At 36.5% G+C, this 21,999-nt stretch overlaps 5 protein-coding genes across 6 annotated transcripts; 3 read left to right on the top strand and 2 right to left on the bottom strand.

Annotated features, from left to right (window-relative positions):
- The first annotated feature begins 96 nt into the window (after positions 1–96).
- LOC125213498 (integrin-linked protein kinase 1-like) lies at positions 97–6,081 on the top strand. Its single transcript, XM_048114082.1, has 11 exons — positions 97–503; positions 965–1,057; positions 1,602–1,682; positions 2,521–2,612; positions 2,697–2,817; positions 3,224–3,303; positions 3,431–3,493; positions 4,433–4,524; positions 4,599–4,684; positions 5,140–5,246; positions 5,802–6,081. Exons 1-11 carry the CDS (start codon positions 258–260, stop codon positions 5,917–5,919), a joined length of 1,179 nt encoding a protein of 392 aa, XP_047970039.1. The 5' UTR covers positions 97–257; the 3' UTR covers positions 5,920–6,081.
- Positions 6,082–8,212: 2,131 nt separating this feature from the next.
- On the top strand, positions 8,213–11,768 carry LOC125209150. Its single transcript, XM_048108758.1, has 3 exons — positions 8,213–8,357; positions 10,669–11,010; positions 11,131–11,768. Exons 1-3 carry the CDS (start codon positions 8,213–8,215, stop codon positions 11,766–11,768), a joined length of 1,125 nt encoding a protein of 374 aa, XP_047964715.1.
- A 1,785-nt stretch (positions 11,769–13,553) lies between these two features.
- On the top strand, positions 13,554–14,675 carry LOC125212984 (probable gamma-secretase subunit PEN-2). Its single transcript, XM_048113307.1, has 2 exons — positions 13,554–13,910; positions 14,413–14,675. Exons 1-2 carry the CDS (start codon positions 13,616–13,618, stop codon positions 14,571–14,573), a joined length of 456 nt encoding a protein of 151 aa, XP_047969264.1. The 5' UTR covers positions 13,554–13,615; the 3' UTR covers positions 14,574–14,675.
- Positions 14,676–15,620: 945 nt separating this feature from the next.
- Positions 15,621–17,131, bottom strand: LOC125212983 (U-box domain-containing protein 26-like). The gene has a single exon (XM_048113306.1). The coding sequence runs from the start codon at positions 16,906–16,908 to the stop codon at positions 15,760–15,762; it is 1,149 nt and encodes a 382-aa protein (XP_047969263.1). The 5' UTR covers positions 16,909–17,131; the 3' UTR covers positions 15,621–15,759.
- Positions 17,132–18,110: 979 nt separating this feature from the next.
- On the bottom strand, positions 18,111–21,673 carry LOC125212980 (probable LRR receptor-like serine/threonine-protein kinase At5g63710). Of its 2 annotated transcripts, XM_048113301.1 has the most exons (12): positions 21,448–21,673; positions 21,085–21,273; positions 20,837–20,969; positions 20,684–20,755; positions 20,430–20,573; positions 20,261–20,332; positions 20,116–20,181; positions 19,908–19,978; positions 19,689–19,829; positions 19,273–19,614; positions 18,721–19,115; positions 18,111–18,623 (listed from the first exon to the last, which is right to left on the bottom strand). In XM_048113301.1, the coding sequence occupies exons 2-12, from the start codon at positions 21,188–21,190 to the stop codon at positions 18,312–18,314; spliced, it is 1,854 nt and encodes a 617-aa protein (XP_047969258.1). In that variant the 5' UTR covers positions 21,191–21,273; positions 21,448–21,673; the 3' UTR covers positions 18,111–18,311. The 2 variants fall into 2 exon arrangements, with proteins under 2 accessions (XP_047969258.1, XP_047969260.1); XM_048113303.1 differs by lacking the exon at positions 21,448–21,673 and having other exon boundaries at positions 20,848–20,969; positions 21,085–21,226.
- Between the last annotated feature and the right edge of the window lie 326 nt (positions 21,674–21,999).

Below are 21,999 nucleotides of genomic sequence, written 5' to 3'. Positions count from 1 at the left end.
TTCAATCATGTAATATGGTACGTATGATTTTTTACAAAATAATTAATGAAATGAAAAATAGAAAAGTAGATAGAAATAAATAGTGAGATGAAATGCGACGTTGAATCCGAAAACCTTCATCTTGGAATTACCCGCCAGGGCTGGCTTCTTCCTACCGAGCTCTCGATTGACGGAGAAATTAAACAAATCAACAAATTGCATACACAATTTTGTCACCGCGAATCATAGCATTCTCATTTGAGCAAGTTTGGAGCAAAATGTCGAATATCGTTCATCACTACTGGTTCGACATGCAAATGATAGGGAATTTCCTGAGCTTTGCTTCGAGAGGAGACCGGGTTGGATTGAATGAGATGCTGAGGCAGGGAATGCCACCCAACGTGCAGGACTACGATAACCGAACTGCGCTTCATCTCGCCGCCAGCGAAGGTCATGCCTCCATCGTCGAGCTTCTTTTGGCCTACAACGCCGACGTCAATCTCCGGGATCGATGGCAACGAACTGTGATTTTCTCCGCCCTTCTCAATTAGTTTTTGGTTCTGGATATTGAATTTGAAGTACTATTTTTCATTTGCAAATGGCATGATTCTTCTTTCTCTAGTTTGTCACAGAATTTAACTACCATCCTACTTGTCCTTCTATTTATGAATTCAGTTTTTTTCATAATTATTGGGATGATTACCGTTAATCAATCACGAGCTCAACAACTATAATTGTCAGCAAATTGAACTTAATGTGGAGGATGTGTTCTTTATTTGATTTTTTTGGTTCTTTTGAAAAAAATAGATCATCTCCATGCTCTTTCAGTTATTACTATAGTATTTTTTGGTATTCTGAAAAATATGATATTCTAGGAATTTTAGTGTCACGGAAGAGCACATTCGTTTATTATTGTTACCCTTGCTTATATCATAAATTTTTGTTAGTATGACACATGGTGATGTTTTTTTATCTACATGACCAGCCATTGGCAGATGCAAAGATGTATCAGCATCGAGATATCTGCAGGATCCTTGAACTAAATGGAGGCAGAGATCTTATGGAAGACCATGAGATGGTAACATCAACGAAAATACTCTGCTAATTTTGAGGCCATTCATTTTTCTCTGTTGAGTAGCTCTATACTAAATCTCTGAATATATCTGAATTCAATGCTGGCATAGTTAAGCTTTGCGGGAATTCACAATCAATGATAGTCCAGAATTAAATGCATCAATTTGGCTATACTCGCAAAATAAATAACTCTTTGTTTTTCACTTCCATCGTATTGTTAACCAGGTGATATAGAGTTGTGTCCATTATTAGTATTATAAGTCCTTTTCCTCTGGGTACGTAATCTGCAATTGTTAGAGTCTATCTTGAGCCAATAATCGCATATTGGATCTTTACACAGCACTGCTCAAGTATGTTCTTATGTACACTCAAATTCTTAATCATTGTTGATGTCTGATGTCTTCCAAGAGAGTTGCAAACTGTAATCTTAAAAAGCATTTATCCTGTCACACACACTTTATTTTTCAGTGGAATCTGTAAATTGATCGTTGCATATGTCTCTCGCCATTTGTGATCTCATTGATGGTGTGGCCCATAATTTTGTGCAGCATGTCTGTCATGAGGATGATCCACAGGAGAGCATTGATATCTCTGAGCTGAATTTACAGAATTCATCCATAATCAAACAGGTATCATAGTTACCTAATCCGCTCAACCCCCTATCAACAATCAAGGTCTTTCGGTGCTAACATGAGTGTTTTCTATTTAGACAGCTCAGGTATATAGAGATATAGTGTTTAGGTTGAATTAGCAAGAGGTTGTGGGAAACCCGATGGTCTCTTGATCTAGTGTTGTTACATGCCTCCAAAAATATAATGTTTATGGTCCCAATGGCCAATCATCTCACAGAAATAGTCCCCACCTAATAAAGACAGCCAGAGAGTTGCAATAACCATCTTTCCATTCAGGTCCAACATAAACAATGGAGAATCTGACTCTATCTTTTATGACTCTAACTACATCATAATTAGCATGGTGTTTGGACAAAGAAGTTTGCTTTTCCCTCATTTATTATCATTAACATTGAAGTTTATATTTTACTCATGATTCACTTAAAGTGTAATTTTCACTCGCATTGTTAGTAAAAACTGTGTACCTAGACTTGCACCTCTGTGCTGCTTCTCGGCTAAGTGTTGTTCTGCGTATCCCACCCAACCTCGATTTGGATCACCGCATGTTTTAGGTCTGTTTTTGTTCTGATAATAATTTAACGATTCTAGGTATATTAAATATTTCTATGCATAGTAGCATATGGAAAATAGCTTTTCTGGGGTCTGAGATACTTGGTCAAAATTCTACTAACTCATTGTACCAACTTTTCATTCTTGTTTAATGTAGTTTGGGCTTTTTGTTAGTATTTTACGTATGGGATCAAACATGCGTATGTATTTCCATAAAAAATGTACAATATATATGCAATTAAATTGAACTAATGAGGCTTTGTTTTATGGTTTACTGTATTTTTAGGGCCTATTTGGTGAGTCAGAAAAGGTCAAGTGGCGTGGAACATGTGTTGTTAAAACAGTCATCTCCAGACACATACAGCATCCTGTGAAAATGTTTGCTTGATGACCTTGAAACTCATCCTTATTAAGAATTTATACTGATTATTGGTCTTACAAGATAATTTGAACATGATGTAGGGTGCTGACTGCTAAGGATAATACTCTTCTTGGTGAACTTCGGCATCCAAATATTTTGGAATTTCTTGGATCAATAGTGCAGGGTGAAGAAATGATTTTAATCACTGAACACTTGCCAAAGGTAACAATATTTACATCTTAGTTTTAATCAATAAGTGTATCTTTTCGGCATGGGTTCATCAGCAAGACTATTCATGTCCACATTTTAAAGGAATTACAAATCATGGCTTTTAATTTCATCCAGTTGTTTTTTAGCTGATATCAGATATTTAGATGTAAACAATGCTTGTAATAATTCCTATTCAAATAAAGGAATACAGGTTGCCTGCTTGCACACCGGAATAAATTTATTTTTCATGGAGGAAGACCTCAGTCATACATTTATAATCATGTGCATTTAGTAGTTAGAACCTTATGATCCCCATTTACAACCTTATGATCCCCACTACGACTTCGTATACCAGATAATACAGTACAAGCAACTAACATGTAGTAGTATATTTTTAATATTCATTCTAATGTATCAGGGCAACTTGGATGACCTTTTGGCCAAAAAAGGGAAGTTGGACCCTGCAACTTGTCTTCGTTACGCACTTGATATTGCTAGGTTGGATGCTCTATAAATAATAATATATACATGGTTGCTTTACACATAATCTCAGATTGTTTCTTTAACTTGTTTTGTCGCAACCAGTGCTTATCAATATTAAAGCAAATTATACACTGATTGCCAGGGGAATGAATTATCTTCATCAGCACAAACCCCAACCCATTGTTCACAACCATTTGGACACTAGGTGAGCATTTTCTTTCTGAAGTCTTCATAAACCTAGAACTGTGTGTGGAACGTCAAATTTCAGTTGAGCTGCTATGTTGTTTACAGAAATTTCCTCTCTCAGATTATATTATCAGCTGCTACCTTTTACTTTGTTATCTAGTATTTCAAACTTGGTTATGGTTGATGATGGAGCACATGTATATTCTCTTTTCTTCTGATCGATTACGACCGAACATGTCATTGAACCTTTGAGTTCAATTAAGGCTTATGTTAAAATGTTACTCCAAGTATCTGATGTCAAAATTATTGCAATTTCACCCTGATGCTTAAAAATGTTGATATTATTGTTGATTGAGAAAATGGTCTCTTTTCATGGAGAGCTTGATATATTATTTACAATCATAGTATGCAACTCTTGCATATCTTGATGCCTTATGAAACTTTTTGTCCACATAAAATAAAAGGGATAATAGCATATAAATTTAAGAATTTTGACCAAATTTGTATTTTGCGCAACAACTTAAGAATCTGTTTGCATTTCATTTGGTGTTGCTAACCAAAATGTATACCATCCATATTCTGCCATCGTATTCATATATACCATTTCAGTTAATCATGTACAACAGTACAATTTCAGTCGAAAATAATAACTTTTGGTAAGAAGCGTTGGCCGATTTCACCACCTCAGATATTCAGATGGCCATGTCAACATGAAATTGGGCCTGAATCCAATTCGTTAGCATAATTAGATGAAATATAAAGTTCGATATTGTCAGCCAAAAGTATATCCTTTTGTTATAAGTTGGCAACAAGTTTTACAAATTTCTTATTTACTATACATGTGATGTGTAATTTGATAATATTTTGCATATCAATCTTATGATTTCGTGACTAACTCCATATTATTGTCCTAGTTCATGGCTTTTGACCTACTGCATTTCTTTATGTACTATTTCAGGAACTTGCTAATCGATGAAGGCGACCAAGTCAAGATTGGAGAGTATTGGATTCAAATGTTGTATGAGCAAATACACCCAAATTCTGAAAAGTGTACGTCCACAGTATGAAAGTTTAGTATCAAGATTTTAACATGGTAGTGAATCTTCTTCGTCCTCATGATGCAGCTTGGTTAGCAGATTCTTCTGACAACCTTGATGCTTCATATGACACCAACAAAGACATCTATGACTTCGGACATATCTTTCATCAGGTATATAAAATTTATCTACTTATTGGATCCTGTCTTTATAAAAATAGATTTTTGTTGAGTAATTGGAATTGATCATTGCATATGAGAATTTGATTTACCTGATTGGACCTTATCCCTGAAAGTCAAAATGGAGTTTGATCAATATCTTTGGTTAACATTAGCTTGTAAAAGAACAGCTTTTTATCTCTATTGCCTAGTTGCATGTCCCTAGTGGTGAAGGGCCTTGATGAATAATTCTTTCTAGGATTTTTCAATACACAGCTCTGAGTATTGTACAATTTATTCATCTCGGATGCACGAACAGAAAGAAAATATAATCACAATTTTCTTACATTCCTAATTTCATGATTGATTTCCTAATTTTGTGGTTTGTACTATTTCATTCCTAATTATAGTATTGAGAAGTATGCTTATAAATTTACAAATGGTACTTTCTTGGATCATAAATACTATAGATGTTGGAAGGAAAACCGATCACCAATATGTATGACTATATGCATCTGAAGTCTGTTGAGTTCGAGAAGAAGTTCAACTTAAGCGGGTGCCCGGGGCGAATCTTTCAGTAAGTTGATTGTACTTTTGGTTCCTTTTAAGCTGTTTTTCTCATTCTTCTGTTTATCTCCTCACTTGGCATTTTTTATATCTTTCAAGATGAAAAAATATCTATAGTTTATAAAAGTATTTGTTACTTTTGGCATAGACAAGTCAAATAGATTTTTTGTAGACAATAAGGTTCAAGAATCTCTGTTAATAACCCAGCCTAAACATTACCGAGAGTCACGTATGGTGATTATATTTTGAGCATCTGAAGTTAAGTGTTGGAAATTGTTTCAAGAGCCTTTCCTAATATAGTTCACAAAATTTATTTTGTTTTACTTTTGTCATCCAGGAGAAGGTGATTCTCTATTGAAAGAAATCTTTCTGCATATCTATAGGCATTTAAAAAACCTGTGTTTGTGGGATAGCTCAACTGAGTTCGGTCTAATTAAACTCCCTTTTGAGACCATATCTAAACAAAGTATTTGATCATTTACTATTTTTAAATGCAGTTATTGGTTGTGAAAGAACGATTATTAGATTTGTAGATGTAATATGACATGAATGCTCCTTTTGGCAGACTGATAAAACAGTGCTGTAGCAAAGATAGTTGCCAAAAACCATCATTTGAGGCAGTGATAGAGATTCTGGAGGAGGTTATCTTGCTGTTTAAAATTGCTGGTTGTAATGTTTGTTAACTCCTGATTAGCATGTATATGTACTCGTGTTAAAAACAGACATCAGCAATCGTGTTCCATGTGTGATTTTAGACTATTAGAATAAACCTTATGAACAAAATCAGTTGATGTATCATAAATAAATATAAATACATAAATAAATATATATACTATGGTGTTCCATTCGTCCATGAAAAGTGAATAACAATTTCCTTTCTTAGTTGTCTATCAAAAGTGTTTCACTTTCGTTTTTTGATCTGATACAAGTGGCTAGCAAATTACATTTGATATTGTTCTTCTAAGTATTTCCTTTTTCGTCTTCAGTCTTTTACTAATATTGAGATCTTCATTCTATTATTTGTAGTTTTGGTTGAGTTGGAATCCAACATTTACACTGATCAGAAACACTATTAACCAAAGCATTTCTTTATAAGTTAGATAAAAAAAATTCATTAGCAAAACTGAATGAAATTGGAGAAGATCTCTAAAAATTCACAAATAAGAATAGTGAATAAGATGGCTCGAAGTAAGAAGCTGTGTAGTTCTATCCAAATTAACTTATTGATTATCCAAGGATTTAATAAACCTCCCAAATCTCACTACTATCTCCATATGATCTATCATGATTTAAGGCATCACATATTATGAATTTCTATTTTAGATTACAAAATAGTACTAGTAAGTAGTAACTAATATGCCCAAAGCCGAGGAATAAACTTGTAAAGACTGGATTCAAATTAATTGCACATTTATTGGTTTATACTATTATAAATACAAAATTACCCTTGAAATTCTTTTACAGCTAGTAGAAACTAGTGTTATTAATTAGGAGTCTTAGAATTGATAAAATACAAATAGAAAAATGTTTTGGAGACATAATGTCTAAGACATAACGAGGTTAAAGTAGTAATTATGCATTATATTTTATTTTTAATTAAAATTATTGTGCGTCTATATACTCCATTGCCCTTGCATTTTTGATTATCTATATATAGGAGTATTAATTAAGATCTCAATGCTTAATTACACAAGATATAAATGGAAGTAGTTGGGATCCACTTTCAATTTTACCACTCTTGTGTCTTAACCATTTTTTAAATATTCACTTGTACGCATGAAAATATGAAAAATGAAAGAAAAGAAGGATAAGGAAAAATTTATCACTTTGACCATCTTTTTTTCGTTAATTAATAATGAAAAACTAATAAAACTGATAGTTTTAAATTCATTAAATTTTTGAATGGTTATGTAATTTTATAAAATAGTAGTATTAAATTTAAAACTATGTTCACCATATCTGTCAACTAAATTAACGTATTCTTTTGGAATTTTATTCACAATTTATTCTCTCTTTATCTCACTAATTTTTTCATTAATTTTTGGTATGTTATGTTGAATCTCAATAAAAAGTACTCCCATAACAGTTATTTAAATATTCTAAACCAGTTATTTAAAATTTATTACGTGTTTTTAACTCAGTTATTTAATATTTTAAATATTATTTAATTTTTTCTATTTTTCTTTTTATGATATTATATAAACTTTGCAAAAGTAAAAAATTTGATATTTTTCTTGTTCATACTAATTAAGTTTATGATTTTGATTTTAATTCATTACTTTTCAAAATTGTAAAATATAACTAAATCCTTTGGTATTGGAACGTTGCATCAAACCTCCGACAAAAAGTTACATATTCTTAACTAATCTATTTAGCATTTTAACATCATATAATTAATATTTTCTCCTTTTTTTTCTAAAATATTAGAATTCTAAGGCTTGATTCACTGTTTCATTGAATATACTAAATTTGATATATGACATATTAATACTAATTGAGTTTACTGTTTTATTTTAAGAATATCATAAGATTAATTTCACTTTTAAAATTTTTAACAATTTTTAATTTTAAAGTTACAATCAATTTCCAATGCATACCATAATTTTTTACATTCTTAAATCTAACTCCAATATCTTAAACTCAAATTTAAAAGAAAAACTACAGTCATTTTAGAATAAATCACAAAACCCTATATAAATCAGACCATAACTCCAATGCATAATGTGTTTTTGCACATTCATAATTTCAATTTCTCATAATAATACCTAAAATATAAAGAATTGTAAAAAATTTACAAGTTTTATCATCGTTGAATTAAAAGGAATATAAAAAGTTTGAAAATGCCAAAAAGATAGAATTATTTAACTTTATTTGAATTTAATAGGAAGAAAAGTTGTAATAATATTTGATGAAGCCGATTCTTTGGATGACGTCTTAAATCGTAGGACTATTTATGAGAGTAAGTTCTTAGGTTGGATGGAGGCAAATAAGGTATATTCTGAAGGTAGAAATTTGACATATGGTGAATTTCCAACCAAGTTCGTGTGGAAGAAAGATCATTGGCAACCTAGAAAACAACGTTATTCGGTTGAGAGGTTGTTTTATGTTGCTCCTGGCTCTGGTGATATGTATTATTTAAGATGTTTGTTGAACGTCGTTAAGGGGGCTACATGTTATGAGGATCTTTAGTATGATACATTTAGAGATGCATGCTTTGTTTTAGGATTGTTGGATGATGATAAGGAATATATTGATGGAATTGTTGAGGCTTCTTTTTGGTCGTCTGCACATTCACTGAGATTGCTATTAGTAAGAGCATCCGCAATGGTGCTTAGGCCAGCAATAGGCCAGCCATTCTCTCCCCTGCCACGTCAGCAACACTAAAAAATCCACCTGACACATCAGATTTAGGCCAGCCATAGGCCAGCCGCAATAAAAATAATTCAAAATATACTACATTTACGGAATTAAAATTATGATTAAATTACGGAATTAAATTTACGAGACATATACGGGAAAATTCATTAATTGCATTTAAAAAAGGTACATAGATAAAAAAAATTACATTTAAAAAGGTACATAATAAAGAAAAAAAACTATCGCCGTGCAATCCTCCGTGCCCACAACTATTCAATTATATCCTTTTGGAGTTGAATATGAGCATCCACTTGGCGCATGTTGGCAAATTCCTTGAGGCGGCCGGCTTCATCGAGAGGTACCCCACGTCGTACACTAGGGGTGGCCGTTCCGTGGCTTGGACCGGCTTCATCGTCATTGACCCAACTAGTCGGTTGTACGCCTTCGTCTTCGACGATCATGTTGTGCAGCAGATAATGTAGGCGTACATTATCTGGGAAACGCATCCGACATCCCACAAACGCGTTGGACCCTTAATTGCCGCCCATCGAGACTGGAGCACACCAAATGCGCGCTCCACGTCCTTGCGCGCCGACTCCTGTCGTTCCGCAAAGTAGGCCTTCTTTTCATCACTTGTTTGTCTAATCGTCTTCACAAAGACCGGCCACCGAGGGTATATCCCATCCGCCAAGTAGTAGCCCATATCATGCCGGTTGCCGTTGGCCACAAATGAGACGGCTGGACCGACGCCCTGGCACTTCTCGTTGAAGAGGGGAGACGAGTTCAGGACGTTGAGGTCGTTGTTCGACCCGGCTACCCCAAAATACGCATGCGGATCCATAGCCGGTAATCGCTATGGCATCGAGGATTATCGTGGGATTCTTTGACTTGTAGCCGGTCGTGTAGGCCCCCTTCCAGGCAGTCGAGGCAGTTCTTCCACTCCCAATGCATACAATCTATGCCGCCTAACATCCCGGGAACTCATGCTTCTCCCCGTGCATCTCGCATCAAATTCCGACAATCTTCGGGAGTAGGGCTTCGAAGGTACCGCTCACCGAAAACGCTTATCACGCCCCCACAAATCCTTCGAGACATTTCAGGGCTGTCGACTCACCGATGTGGAGGTACTCATCCCACATGTCTGCCGCGCCTCCGTAGGCCAACCGCCTGATTGCCGCCGTGCACTTTTGAATAGGGGTGTGGTTGGGTCTGCCAGCCGCATCGTGCCTGAAGCGGAAACACAGATATTGACGCTCTAATGCCCCAACGATGCGCATAAACAACTCCCTGCGCATTCTAAAACGCCGCCGGAACATGTTGGCGGGAAACCGCGGGTTCTCTGAAAAGTAGTCGTCGTACAACTGCTGATGTGCAACTACTTGATCCCGATCAATCACTTCTTGGCAGTGGACAACTCGTGGAGGGTGAGGTATCGCTTGCTGTTCCACCCTACGCATGTACCGCTCCATCTCGCGGTTCATGTAGGCATTCATAGCCTCGTTCATCCTCCGTTCGTACTCCTCAACATCCCCACCACTACCACCACCGCTACCACCCGCGTTACTCATCGCGCGATGATGCTCTTGTACAGAAAGTTAGAGAGAGAGAAAACTCGTTAAAACAAGTGGTGCAAATGAAAATGAAACGAAAATCGCATTTATATAGGTTTGTAAAAAAAATACAAAAATCGGCGCTGGCCGATCGGGCCGCCACAATGGCGGCTAGCCGATCGGCTAGCGCATCGGCGCGCCCACCAATCAGCCAGCCCACGCCGATCGGCTCGCCGGTTAGCCGCTTGCCGCCTCCAATGGTTCGGCTAGCCGATCGGCCAGCCCGAAGAATCGGCTAGCCGGTCGCTAGCCGACCATTGCGGATGCTCTAAGTTTGTTGTCATCAGAATCTGTATCTCGGCCCGATGTTTTATTGCAAAAATGTTGGAAACATTTATCCGATGATGTTGTTTATAATCAAAGAAGAATCTACAAGATAATTTTAAACTGAACTATTTTTGTTATATTTTTTAAATATTTTTGTTTCATATACCAAATGTTACATGCATATTTTTTGTACTCCAGATTTGGTGCTAAATGATGATGAAATTCAGAATATTGTGTTGGCCAACATTGAGAAATTGCTACTGAACGTTGGTAAAAGTTTGCATGACTACCATGGTATGCCGTATCCAAAACCGCAGTATTTTGAATCATTTCAGAATACTTTGATCAGCGATGAGTTGTCTTATGATCGTGAAGCTTTAAGGAAAGAACACTTGGAATTTCTATCAAAGTTCACGGATGAGCAACTTAATGTTCATGATATGATAATGTCGTCTGTGAATTCGACTGAAGGAAAAATGTTTTTTGTTTATGGTTATGGAGGTACTGGAAAAACATTCATTTGGAGGTCTTTGTCAGCAGGTATTCGTTCGACATGAGGTATTGTGTTAAATGTAGCGTCCAGTGGCATAGCTTCTCTATTGTTACCAGGGGGTAGAACAGCTCACTCACGTTTTAAGATTCCTATCAATGTTAATGAAGATTCTATGTGCAATATAAAACAAGGATCTGATCTTGCGGAGCTTATCATAAGGTCGAAACTTATCATATGGGATGAAACACCGATGATTCATAAGCATTGCATAGAAGCCGTTGATAGGACTTTTAGAGATATTCTTCGTGTGTGTAGTGAGTCAAGTGTGCACAAACCATTTGGTGGAAAGACTATAGTTTTTGGTGGTGATTTTAGACAAATTTTGCCTGTTGTGCTTAAAGGAAGTCGGCAGAATGTTGTGAATGCCACCATTAACTCATCTTATCTTTGGAGTAGTTGTATAGTTTTGAGGTTGACTAAGAACATGAGACTGTTGAGTGTTGAATCTTCTGTTGAAGCTTCTAAGTTGAAGGAATTTTCATCTTGGGTTGCTTCTGTAGGTGATGGAGTTGTTGGTGGTCCGAATGATGGTGAAGTTGCTATAGATCTTCCTTCTGACATTATATTATCAAATTCTGGAGATCCTCTTAAAACCATTGTTGAAAGCATATACCCTTCCTATATGGATCCAGAAGAGTTGAGCAATTGTTTGCATGATCGTGCTATACTTGCTCCCACGCTTGATGTTGTTGATGAGGTTAACCAATTCATGATATCGGTGCATCAGGCTCCAGGGCGCGTATAGTTGAGCTCTGATAGCATTTCAAATTCAGATTCCACTTCGAATGGTTCTGCTGAGATACATCCTGTTGAATTTTTGAATAATTTGAAATGTTCGGGTACCCCTAATCATGAATTGATGTTGAAAGTTGGAACTCCTGTGATGTTGTTAAGAAATATAGATCATTCAAATGGTTTGTGTAATGACACTAGATTGATCATTACCCGTTTAGGTGATTATGTTTAGGAGGCGCGTGTTTTGGGGGGTCAAAATATTGGTGACAAGGTTTTGATTCCACGCATGTCATTGATACCGTCTGATCCGAGGCTACCTTTCAAATTCCAACGACGTCAATTTCCTTTGGCTGTGTCATATGCAATGACCATTAACAAAAGTCAAGGCCAATCATTGTCCCATGTTGGATTATTTTTGAGAAAACCAGTATTTAGTCATGGACAACTTTATGTTGCTATATCTAGAATTACAAGTCGTGAAGGATTGAAGATTTTAGTTTGCGGGGATGAGATTGGCAGTAGAAGTGATTCTACTCTTAATGTTGTATACAAAGAAGTCTTTCAAAATGTATGAATTACTTATGTTAGAGAGATGTTTATAACGTTTTTGTTACGAAAATCAGATTTTGAATTCTATATGTTGTTCTTCGAATTTATAATGAAGTATTTAAATTACTTTAGTGCCTACTTCAGTCACAAGTATTTAAAGGGCATTTCGTTTCTCCCTTGTCCTACTTCTCTCATGTCCTTTTATTTATCCTTCAATTTTATTTATCACATAATAAATGCTACTTGCCATCAAAATTATATGCTAAATATAAAATGGTTCATTTGTTATCTTGATCATTTGTTTTGTAAATCTTTATAATCTTTTGAATGCAATATATGAATAGTTTATATTCTTTATTTTCAATAATTTTACTTATTTCCTATATATTCCTTATTCACATTTAATTTTTGTTAAAGATATTTTCTTATATTTTGAAAATCACTTGGCCCGTGCATAGCACGGGTGGTAAAACTAGTTTAAAAGAAAAACTACAGTCATTTTAGAATAAATCACAAAACCCTATATAAATCAGACCATAACTCCAATGCATAATGTGTTTTTGCACATTCATAATTTCAATTTCTCATAATAATACCTAAAATATAAAGAATTGTAAAAAATTTACAAATTTTATCATCGTTGAATTAAAAGGAATATAAAAAGTTTGAAAATGCCAAAAAAATAGAATTATTTAACTTTATTTGAATTTAATAGGAAGAAAAGTTGTAATAATATAATATAGATTATGATTAATAAGAAAATAATAAAAAGAAACTATTGTGGAGTATTAAAACTATTTCATATTTGTTTATTGAAAATTATGTTATAAATTTGGTATTGATAAATAAAATTTAAATTTAATATTAAATTTTTTGACAGAAAACTTTTTATTGAAAGAAAATGTTTTTCTTTCAAAAATTGATAACGCATTTATTTTATACACAAGTTAAAATTATTAATATTAGATAACTAAATATTTTTTTAATATTTCAATTTTGTCGCATGTATATATCCAAAGAAGTGTATTAATGTGTATTAAGAATTTTATATTACTTGAAACAATCATAATCAAATGGTTTAAATTTACTTAATATAACATTAGGGTAAATTAGTCATGATATAAAATATAGCTATATCAAAGTGACATAAAGGCATTATGTCATGGAGACATTATATCTCTAAATCATTACTCATTAAAATAATATTTTCTCTTAGAATGATCAGTCTAATTTCCCAAAGCCATAGTAAGTAAACGTATAAAAAATGAAGAGCGAACAGTTTGTTTAACAATACAAAACATTCCTGCCATGGACGAAGATTCAAGGGCACCCTTGTCCAATCTCCACCCTGTCGCCGGCGCCGGGAACCTTCTTCCCACCACTGACGAGGCTTCATCTTCTACAGGTAGATCGGTGCGGATCGAATGGCCCACGATCGACGGCCCTCTCGGCCTCTCTCATGAAGAATCGCTAACCTACGCCCGCAGATTCTTCAAATTGGGGTTTTTGTGCCTGCCTTTCCTATGGGCGGTTAGTTGTTTCTACTTCTGGCCTGTCCTCCGCCATCCCCATTCTCATCAATCTCACCCGCAACTCCGCCGTTGTAAGTGTGCCCTAAATATCTCTCTGTTTTATAGGTTTATTTATTTTTCAGCTAATCTACTAATTAATTGTGTATTACTCCTACTATGTTGTTTAAACTTCATTTTCATTAGTTTAAACAGTGAATTCGAACGAATTCACTGGTTGGTAGGTCTGTATTGTTGCATCCAAGGAATGTAGTACAAGCTTGATAACATTGAACTAAGATTGCAAATTGCAATCATACCTAGATGAAGTGATTGCAAATTTCAAATTAGACATGTTTGCCTATTCACACAGCTACCTTGGGTCTTGGTGATTGTGATTCTTACAAATTGAAAGATAACACCAAGATGCAGACAGAAAAGCATGTACATATACCCTCTTTTATGAATGCCCATGTTTACAATGTAAATAGGGATAAAAGCTTCATTCTTCAAGTTTTGGCCGTTTGTGTCTTTTGATGTTTGTCTTGTTTTAGCACCACAAAGTGCTAGTTACTGAGCTGTAGTTACTTTCTACAGATCTTGTTGGATCAGCAATTGGTTTCCTCCTTTTCACAACAATTCTTTCTTCATGGGCTCTTACCTTTGCCATTGGAGGGGAGCGTCTGTTTGGCCATGTATGGGGGGAATTGGTAATGTACAATGTGGCAGAAAAATATGGCTTAGCTGGATGGATCTAGATGTAATTACATGCATTTGTTAATCTACATATACAAAACATGGATTTATGTTTCTGAGAGGATTTGGGATTCTTAATGCAATTGCTACATTTTGATCCATAAGCAACTTGCCTTATTATTTGTTGCTTTCTGTAAGCTGCTTGTCTATAAAGATCTCTACATTTTCATAAGATTGCTATTCTGGTGAGTCAGTGGCCGTGTTGAAACTTGAAAGTTACTGACAAACTTGGTTTTCCTTTTTTTATAAATGTGAATTAAAACTACAATTAAATGGAAAAAAATGATGATTTAGTCTTTCTGTGAAGTGAGATACCCTGTGTTAGGCAATGACGGTTGAACCAGGACATGTTTCTCAAGGTAACAAGGGCTGTAGAGAAGTTCAAATTAACAGTGTTAGTTGTCGAGATGGTCATCAATCAAGATGTTCATTTGAAGAGTGGTTTCATCTTTAGTACCACTATGATGCATTCAGTTTATGACTTTATGTTGCCTAAACTTGATGGAGTCCTTGAATTTAAAGGTTAGGAATCTTAAACTCTTCTCTGCTAACAGGTACCTAAACTTTCAAGACTTTTACAGTTAAATCTCACTAGATATTGAGCAGTTTTGAAGTTAGAAACTACGTATTGAAGAACCATTGATGTTCCCTTACGAATTACTATACAAATCTAGAGTAGCATGAAGGAATAGAGATAAGTCAGTGTTGTATATTGTACATATGGAGTATTATGGTTTAGGGTACGTATTCTTATGTTTTTTTTTGTTGTTGTTTAAGGCAGTTAATGTTGAGTAAATAACAAGTTGTGCTACTGCTATGAGTTAGATCCCTTCCTTGGTAAAATATAAAGTGGATGTAGGGTTTTTTCTGGGTAAAATCTGAGTTCCTCGTTTCATTATCATACAATCTAGAACAATGGAGAAGTTTAAATTATGCAGTTGTATGTGAAGTCTTTGCACTCAAAGTCCGTCCAAATCAATCTTATTGATCATTTACTTTCTTTATTGCTAATCCACTGTCTTTTCTTCAAATCATGGAACTATTCTATGTAAAAAGAATGAAGTTCGGAGCAATCAATTCCTATCCATATTTCAACTTGCACCAAAATATTGGGTGATACAAAATTACATTCTCACCGCACAAAAGCATAACCCAACACAAGGCAAGACCAGGAAACATGACAAGTTACTACAAGACAGATGATTTGGATCTTAGCAACTTGAGCAGCAGCCTGGCCTTAGCTTTCGTCCTCGAACCGGTCTGGCTCTGCAGCAGCAGCAGCAACTGCGTCAACACTCCTTCCCCAATCGCCCTCTCCCTCGCCCCCTCGCTCTCCGCACACAACACCAACAGCGTATTCACCGCACTCTCACTCCCTTCATGCTCACACACTTTGAACACCATCTTCACCACCCCCCTCAACCCCCATGGATGCTTCACCACCGCCTCTCTCCCACCCCTCTCCGCCACAAGCTTCTCAATCGCCCCCACCGCCGCGCTTCTCCTCTGCGCCTCTGCGCTCGACAAACACGCCACGAGCCCTTCCACCGCGCCATGCCTCACAATGTTCCCTCGGTTCGACTCCAACAAAGAGAGTGCTGAAACCGCTCTGATAGCCTCCTCGGAGTCGTGCTGCTTAACCATATCCACTATTGCTCGAACGATTCTGTCTGAATTCCCGAGCTTCTCGCAGAGAGGCTTCATCTTTCTCTCCCTTGAGATTGCCTCGATCACAAGGCACAGCCCATTCTTGATGAATACAGAGCTTTCTTCGAGTAAAGAGAGCATCACTGTATAGTTATCGTCTTGTTTTAATATATTCAACGACCCCAGCTCGCTAAATGGCATTAGATTCAGAGCAGACGATAGAGCTTTTTCAACAAGCATCAAACTACCACTCCTCCCCACATTCTTGAATATTTGAAAAACCAGAATCTCGAAGAAGCCGAAGGTGATCAAGCAAGAGTTCTTGTGAGGGAGGTCTTGGGAGAGGGAATGGAGGTCTTCCAAGGCAGTGATCTTAGTCTCCGAATCAAACTCATCCGACTCGATGATCTGCTTGATCCTAGCAACCGGGTGAGCCCAGTCATCGAGAGAGTAGCCGTGGGAGTGGAGCCATTCTTGGATCAAATGGCGAAGCGTGTGGTTCGGCACCATGGAGGAGTCTACGAGCTTCTGCATTGTGACGGGGCACGTTGAATTCCCGGCAGCTAGCCATCTCTCGATGCATGATCGGTCGTAGGTTTGGCCGGTCCAAAGAGTGACTGGATCCTCGAACAAGTCGAGGCTTATAGGGCACCTGAAGTAGGGAGGGATGCTGATTTCCTCACACTTCATCTATAAAAATGAAGAAAAGAGAGTTACATGAGAGGAAGAAGTGGAATATGAAGTGGGATAGAAACAAGGAAGCATGGCATGTTGTAGTGGGATGAGCTAGTTAATTAGATGGCAAGAGAAAAGGATGAGAGAGAAAGTGATGGAGTTGTCTGAGGTGGGGACGGCGTGATGAGAATTTGGAGAAGACAACAGGCATAAAGAAACAGAAAAATGGCCGGAATATAGGGGGCTTATCTGCCCTGGTCGAGACTTTTTTGAGGTAAGTAATGATATTTAATTATTGCAATGAGAGGGGCCACAGTTACCAGTCAAAGGGAGAAAGCAAGTTGCTATTGATCAACTTTGAATACAGTGGTTGAAGTGTTGAATTTGAATTTTGAATCTGATTAAAATTAAATTATAGACAACCCATTACCATGTGTTGAAGGCAAGCATGAGCTTATAATTTCTGGAGTTGGGGAAATTAATAGTGCAGATACTATGTGGCATTTGTTTGGGTTTTTTTGGGGGGTTTAATGATAACGTTAATTCCAATGGCGAGAGTTCAACTTTGAAGAGACTCTTTGGAATAAAGATGAGGTCAATGATTTCGATACGAATTCTTCTAGTTAAAAAGTGATAGCAATAATATCATTTGGATCAAGCCAAACATGTACACACAATTGTGGACTTGTGGGTTACTTTTCTCCTAATTGTGGGCTTGTGGGTTACTTTTCTCCTAATTTTAAGTAGTGAACAACAACCTATATCTGAACACTATCTTTGATGACGTAGTAGAACTTGATTTTTATTTTTCTTAAGACCAAATAAATATGATTCCATAGTGTTGAGAGGAACAGTTCCTCGTGTGATTATATATAGACTAATTACCAATTATTATTCCTACATAGAAGAAATCATAAGACTCATAAGTAGAATTGCAAAAAAATATCTAATGTTTTAGTAATAGATAGTACTACATGATTGTGTCTCAAAAATAATTTCTGGCACCCAAGGATGACACATCACCTCAGACTGTGCTGGCATATATAACATGGTCACAAATATAACAGTTATTGTCTGTTTAAGGCTTTAAGCAAAACCACAATTCAAAGAATATAATGTCCCAAAAGAAATTATGTTTGTGTCCCAAAAATAATTATGTTTCAATGTAGTTGTATTTGAACCTAATTTCAACTGTAATTGTGTATTTACTCAATCCGAAAGCAAAATCACTAGGTGCATACACATTAGTAGTACATTATATGATATGTTTGTGAATTGTGCATTACATGATACCTTACACTAAACATCAAACACCAAATCAAAATTTTCTTATACATAGCATGTATTCTATATGCGATAGTACTGTCTATATTTACTTGCAAGATAGAGGAGTTATCTACCCCAGCAAACGGGGATAACTACCTGGGTTGTGACAATTGTATGGCTTGTTGGTCATGAGCAGAATCTTCAGCCCACATGAAGTTGTGAGGCATGAGTGAGTTTTGTTGGATCCTAAGCTGTTCATGTTGCTCCCATTCCGCCCATCTCTCCGCCAACCCAATCCCCTGCAGCATCCTCACCACCTCCGCCATCTTCGGCCGATCTTCCGGCATACTCTGCGTGCACAGCATCGCTACTTGCACGATCCTCTCCGCTTCCACCCTGTTGTAGCTCCTCAGCTTCTCATCCACTATCCCCTCCACCCCTTTCTCTCTCACCACCTTCTTTATCTGAAAACCATCCACCCAGCATATCAAACTAATGTGCAGTCGACGATCCTAATGCACTGTAGTAAAAAAAAGAGAGCAAAGAAGTGAAAAAACTCACATGATCAAGAAGCAGAACATCCTCCTCTTCGTCCAGGCGAGAGAGGTCGATAGCACGCTGCCCGGTGACGAGCTCTAGCAGAGTTATGCCGTACCCAAACACATCGGTCTTCTCAGAAGATTTCCCGGTGGATAAATACTCAGGCGCGATATGCCCCATCGTGCCGCGTATTTGGGTGGTGACATGAGTCACTTTGGTATCCATGAGCTTGGCTAGTCCGAAATCTCCGAGCACGGGCTCCAAATCTTCGTTAAGAAGTATGTTTGCGGCCTTCATGTCACGGTGGATGATCTTCGGATTGCAGTGCTCGTGCAGGTATTCTAGCCCGTGCGCGGTCCCAAACGCTATGCGCTTTCTAGCGCCCCAATCTAGCCCTTTCTCCCCTGCTTTCAGCTCTGCCACATATCAAACTTGTTTTAGTTATTACTATCATATTTGTCAGAGTTCGTCGATGCACATGTGAACTCACATTAGTATGATATTGTCTGTTTTGGGCTAAGCCCTCACGATTTTTTTATTCTGACACTTACCAAAAGGCCTTATCATACTAACCTCTGAGGCGATAGGCAACGCTGAGGTTGTGCATGAACGGATAGACGAGGATTTTCTCAGTCTCGGTGGTGCAGAATCCGATGAGGCGAAGCAAATTCTTGTGAACAGCGATGCTGATGAGTTGAATCTCCCGTATAAACGCAGCCTCACCGCCTGGACTACGGTAGTCCATCAACCGTTTCACGGCTACTCTAGTGTCATCCGTCAACACTCCTCTGTACACTTTTCCGTAGCCTCCTTGCCCAATTACGTTGCTCTCGCTAAAATTATCGGTCGCTAGCTGCAGTTCGCGTACTGAGAATCTTTTGATCTGTCCCAACTGAATCTCGCTCGAATCATGTCCTGACAAAATATGATTTGAGCTTACATATCACCATATTTGTATAAGATTGAGATGTAGGAGAAAGATGGTGCACCTTCTACGTCGACGAATACGTCTTTGAGCTTAGGCATGCGACGAGACCGGTATCCAACGATGGCCCCGAGCAGGAGGAGGGAGAATGCGGCAATGCTTGCTGCAGTCACAACAACCTGAACCTTTGATTTTCTCTTTGTAACTGCAACAATTTTAACAAATTTAGTTACAACTTATCATTCATTTTTTGTATTTCAAGAAATTAAGAAAAATGAATAACCTGGTGTAGAGGAGGTTGAGACACAAGGTTGTTTGAGGTTACTACCACATGTGAGATGAGTAGCTGTAAAGCTGATCATATACACAATATTTCAAAATTGATATTTTTTCTTATGTTTTTGGCTGTGTTTTGTATGTATAATAACAAAATTGATAGGAATATTTTGAATTAACACTTTTAATTATGTAAATCTTTTGAGTTGACTTACTTAAAGGTTGGTAAGGAAAACAGTTGCTGAGGAACAATTCCAGTCAAATCATTGGAAGAAACATCTCTGTAAGAATAAAAAACTCACTAATGTAAATAACCAACAAATAGCAAAGATAGTTAATGAGAGAGATTGTTAGTCTCACATTTCCAATAAGCCAGTTATGTTTGTTAGTGATTCTGGTAAAGATCCACTCAACTGGTTTCCTCTCACAACCCTGGTTTATATTGCAAGATTGTAAAATTTTGCATGCCCAAAAATCATTATAGAAATTATATAGGAAAAATATTGATCAGATAGTATATAGAACTTACAGATGTTTGAGGTCGGAAAACTGACCCCACGACGATGGAATGGAGCCGTTGAATTTATTGTCGGCTAAATTCAAGATCTGGAGATGTGAAAGGCTGCTAAGTGATTCAGGTAATGTGCCAGACAGATTGTTTTGCTGCAAATCCCTACACAAAGACAAGTTATTTTGAGTGAGAAAAATATGGAGTACTTAATTAATAGTACATGCAGCTTAATTTAATTTCATTAATTTTGATCCCAAAGTCTATAGACTTACAAGCTAACAAGAAATTGTAATTTTGCAATAGATGGTGAGAGAATCCCTGTGAATCCATTAGAAGGCAAACTCCTGCAAAGTTGAGAGGCATCAAAATTGTAAAATTTGTCATTTAATAATGATAATATTTAGGGATTAATTATGTATACTAACAGAGTTACTACACTTCCGTTTCTGCAGGTGACATGAGACCAACTGAAACAAGGGCTCACAAAATGTCTATCCCAATCTCGAATTCTATGGCCCGAATCGTTGAGAGCTTCTAGAATATCGATTAATGCCTCACCTGAAAAATATACTCATCATTCTACACTGGAACTTCTTAATTCATGGACTAAAACTTATAGAATACAAACATATTTTTTTTCAAGTCATAGATTTGGTCAAGCATCTATATATACCTTCAATGTCTGGCTGGTTTGTGGCACAGTAACATAGAGGGAGAAGCAAGAGCAGAACAAATTTGATGAACAGCTTCAAAGAGAGATGAGGAGAGCCTTCACCCATCACCAATTCTTCTTCCTTTTACGCTAGAATTTCTTCCAATAAATTGTACCACACTTATAGTAGCTTAATCTGTGTGGATAAACCTTGAACACAAGGAAAATTAGTCAAGTAAATTAAGTTTAAAAAGCATGCAGGTTTGTGCATGAAAAAAATATCAGAAATGAAAATCAACAATCATTTTTCATATTCATCACTCTTAAAAATTGCTGAAATACTTAAAGACATAGTACATGTGATGTATTAGAAAGAAAGCTCACCTCATTAGCAGATCTTTTGGATTAGCAAATTACACTAGAAAAGTCATATAAAAAAACACAAGGAAATTATCTAATAGTGGTGACGTCTACATAGCATGCGTAGATTAAAAACAAAACTGCTTTGAGAAGAGGGAAAAAGGAAAGAAAGAAAAGGATCGATGGGTTAAAATCAAAAAAAGAAAAATTTGTGGGGTTTTAAATGAAATGAATTGTTGGAGCTGTGAATAAGAATCCCACTGATATAATGCTCAAAATAAATAGACTTCAATTCCAATTAGAGGATAAGATGCTTAGAAGCAATCACTGAGCAAAAGGAGCTCCTTTTTTTCAATCGATTATTCCATGTTTAGAGCACATCAACTTTTACTTTTATCTTATGCCAGAATCCAACATTTTATCTTTTGATTTTGCATGCTAATTAATTTGGAAAAATTGTATTGTAAATTTGTAATCACTAAATTTTAAATTTTATTACTATGATTTTTCTAACGGAATGGATTCTGGACCAACTTAATGTTGGTATGGTCGTCTGGAAATCCAAGATGGTCAATT

Source organism: Salvia hispanica, chromosome 3 (genome assembly GCF_023119035.1).
Source record: "Salvia hispanica cultivar TCC Black 2014 chromosome 3, UniMelb_Shisp_WGS_1.0, whole genome shotgun sequence".
In the NCBI taxonomy this organism is placed as follows: Eukaryota; Viridiplantae; Streptophyta; class Magnoliopsida; order Lamiales; family Lamiaceae; genus Salvia; species Salvia hispanica.
Note: the sequence above shows the minus strand (reverse complement) of the source record. Positions and strands in the feature narration are given on the sequence as shown.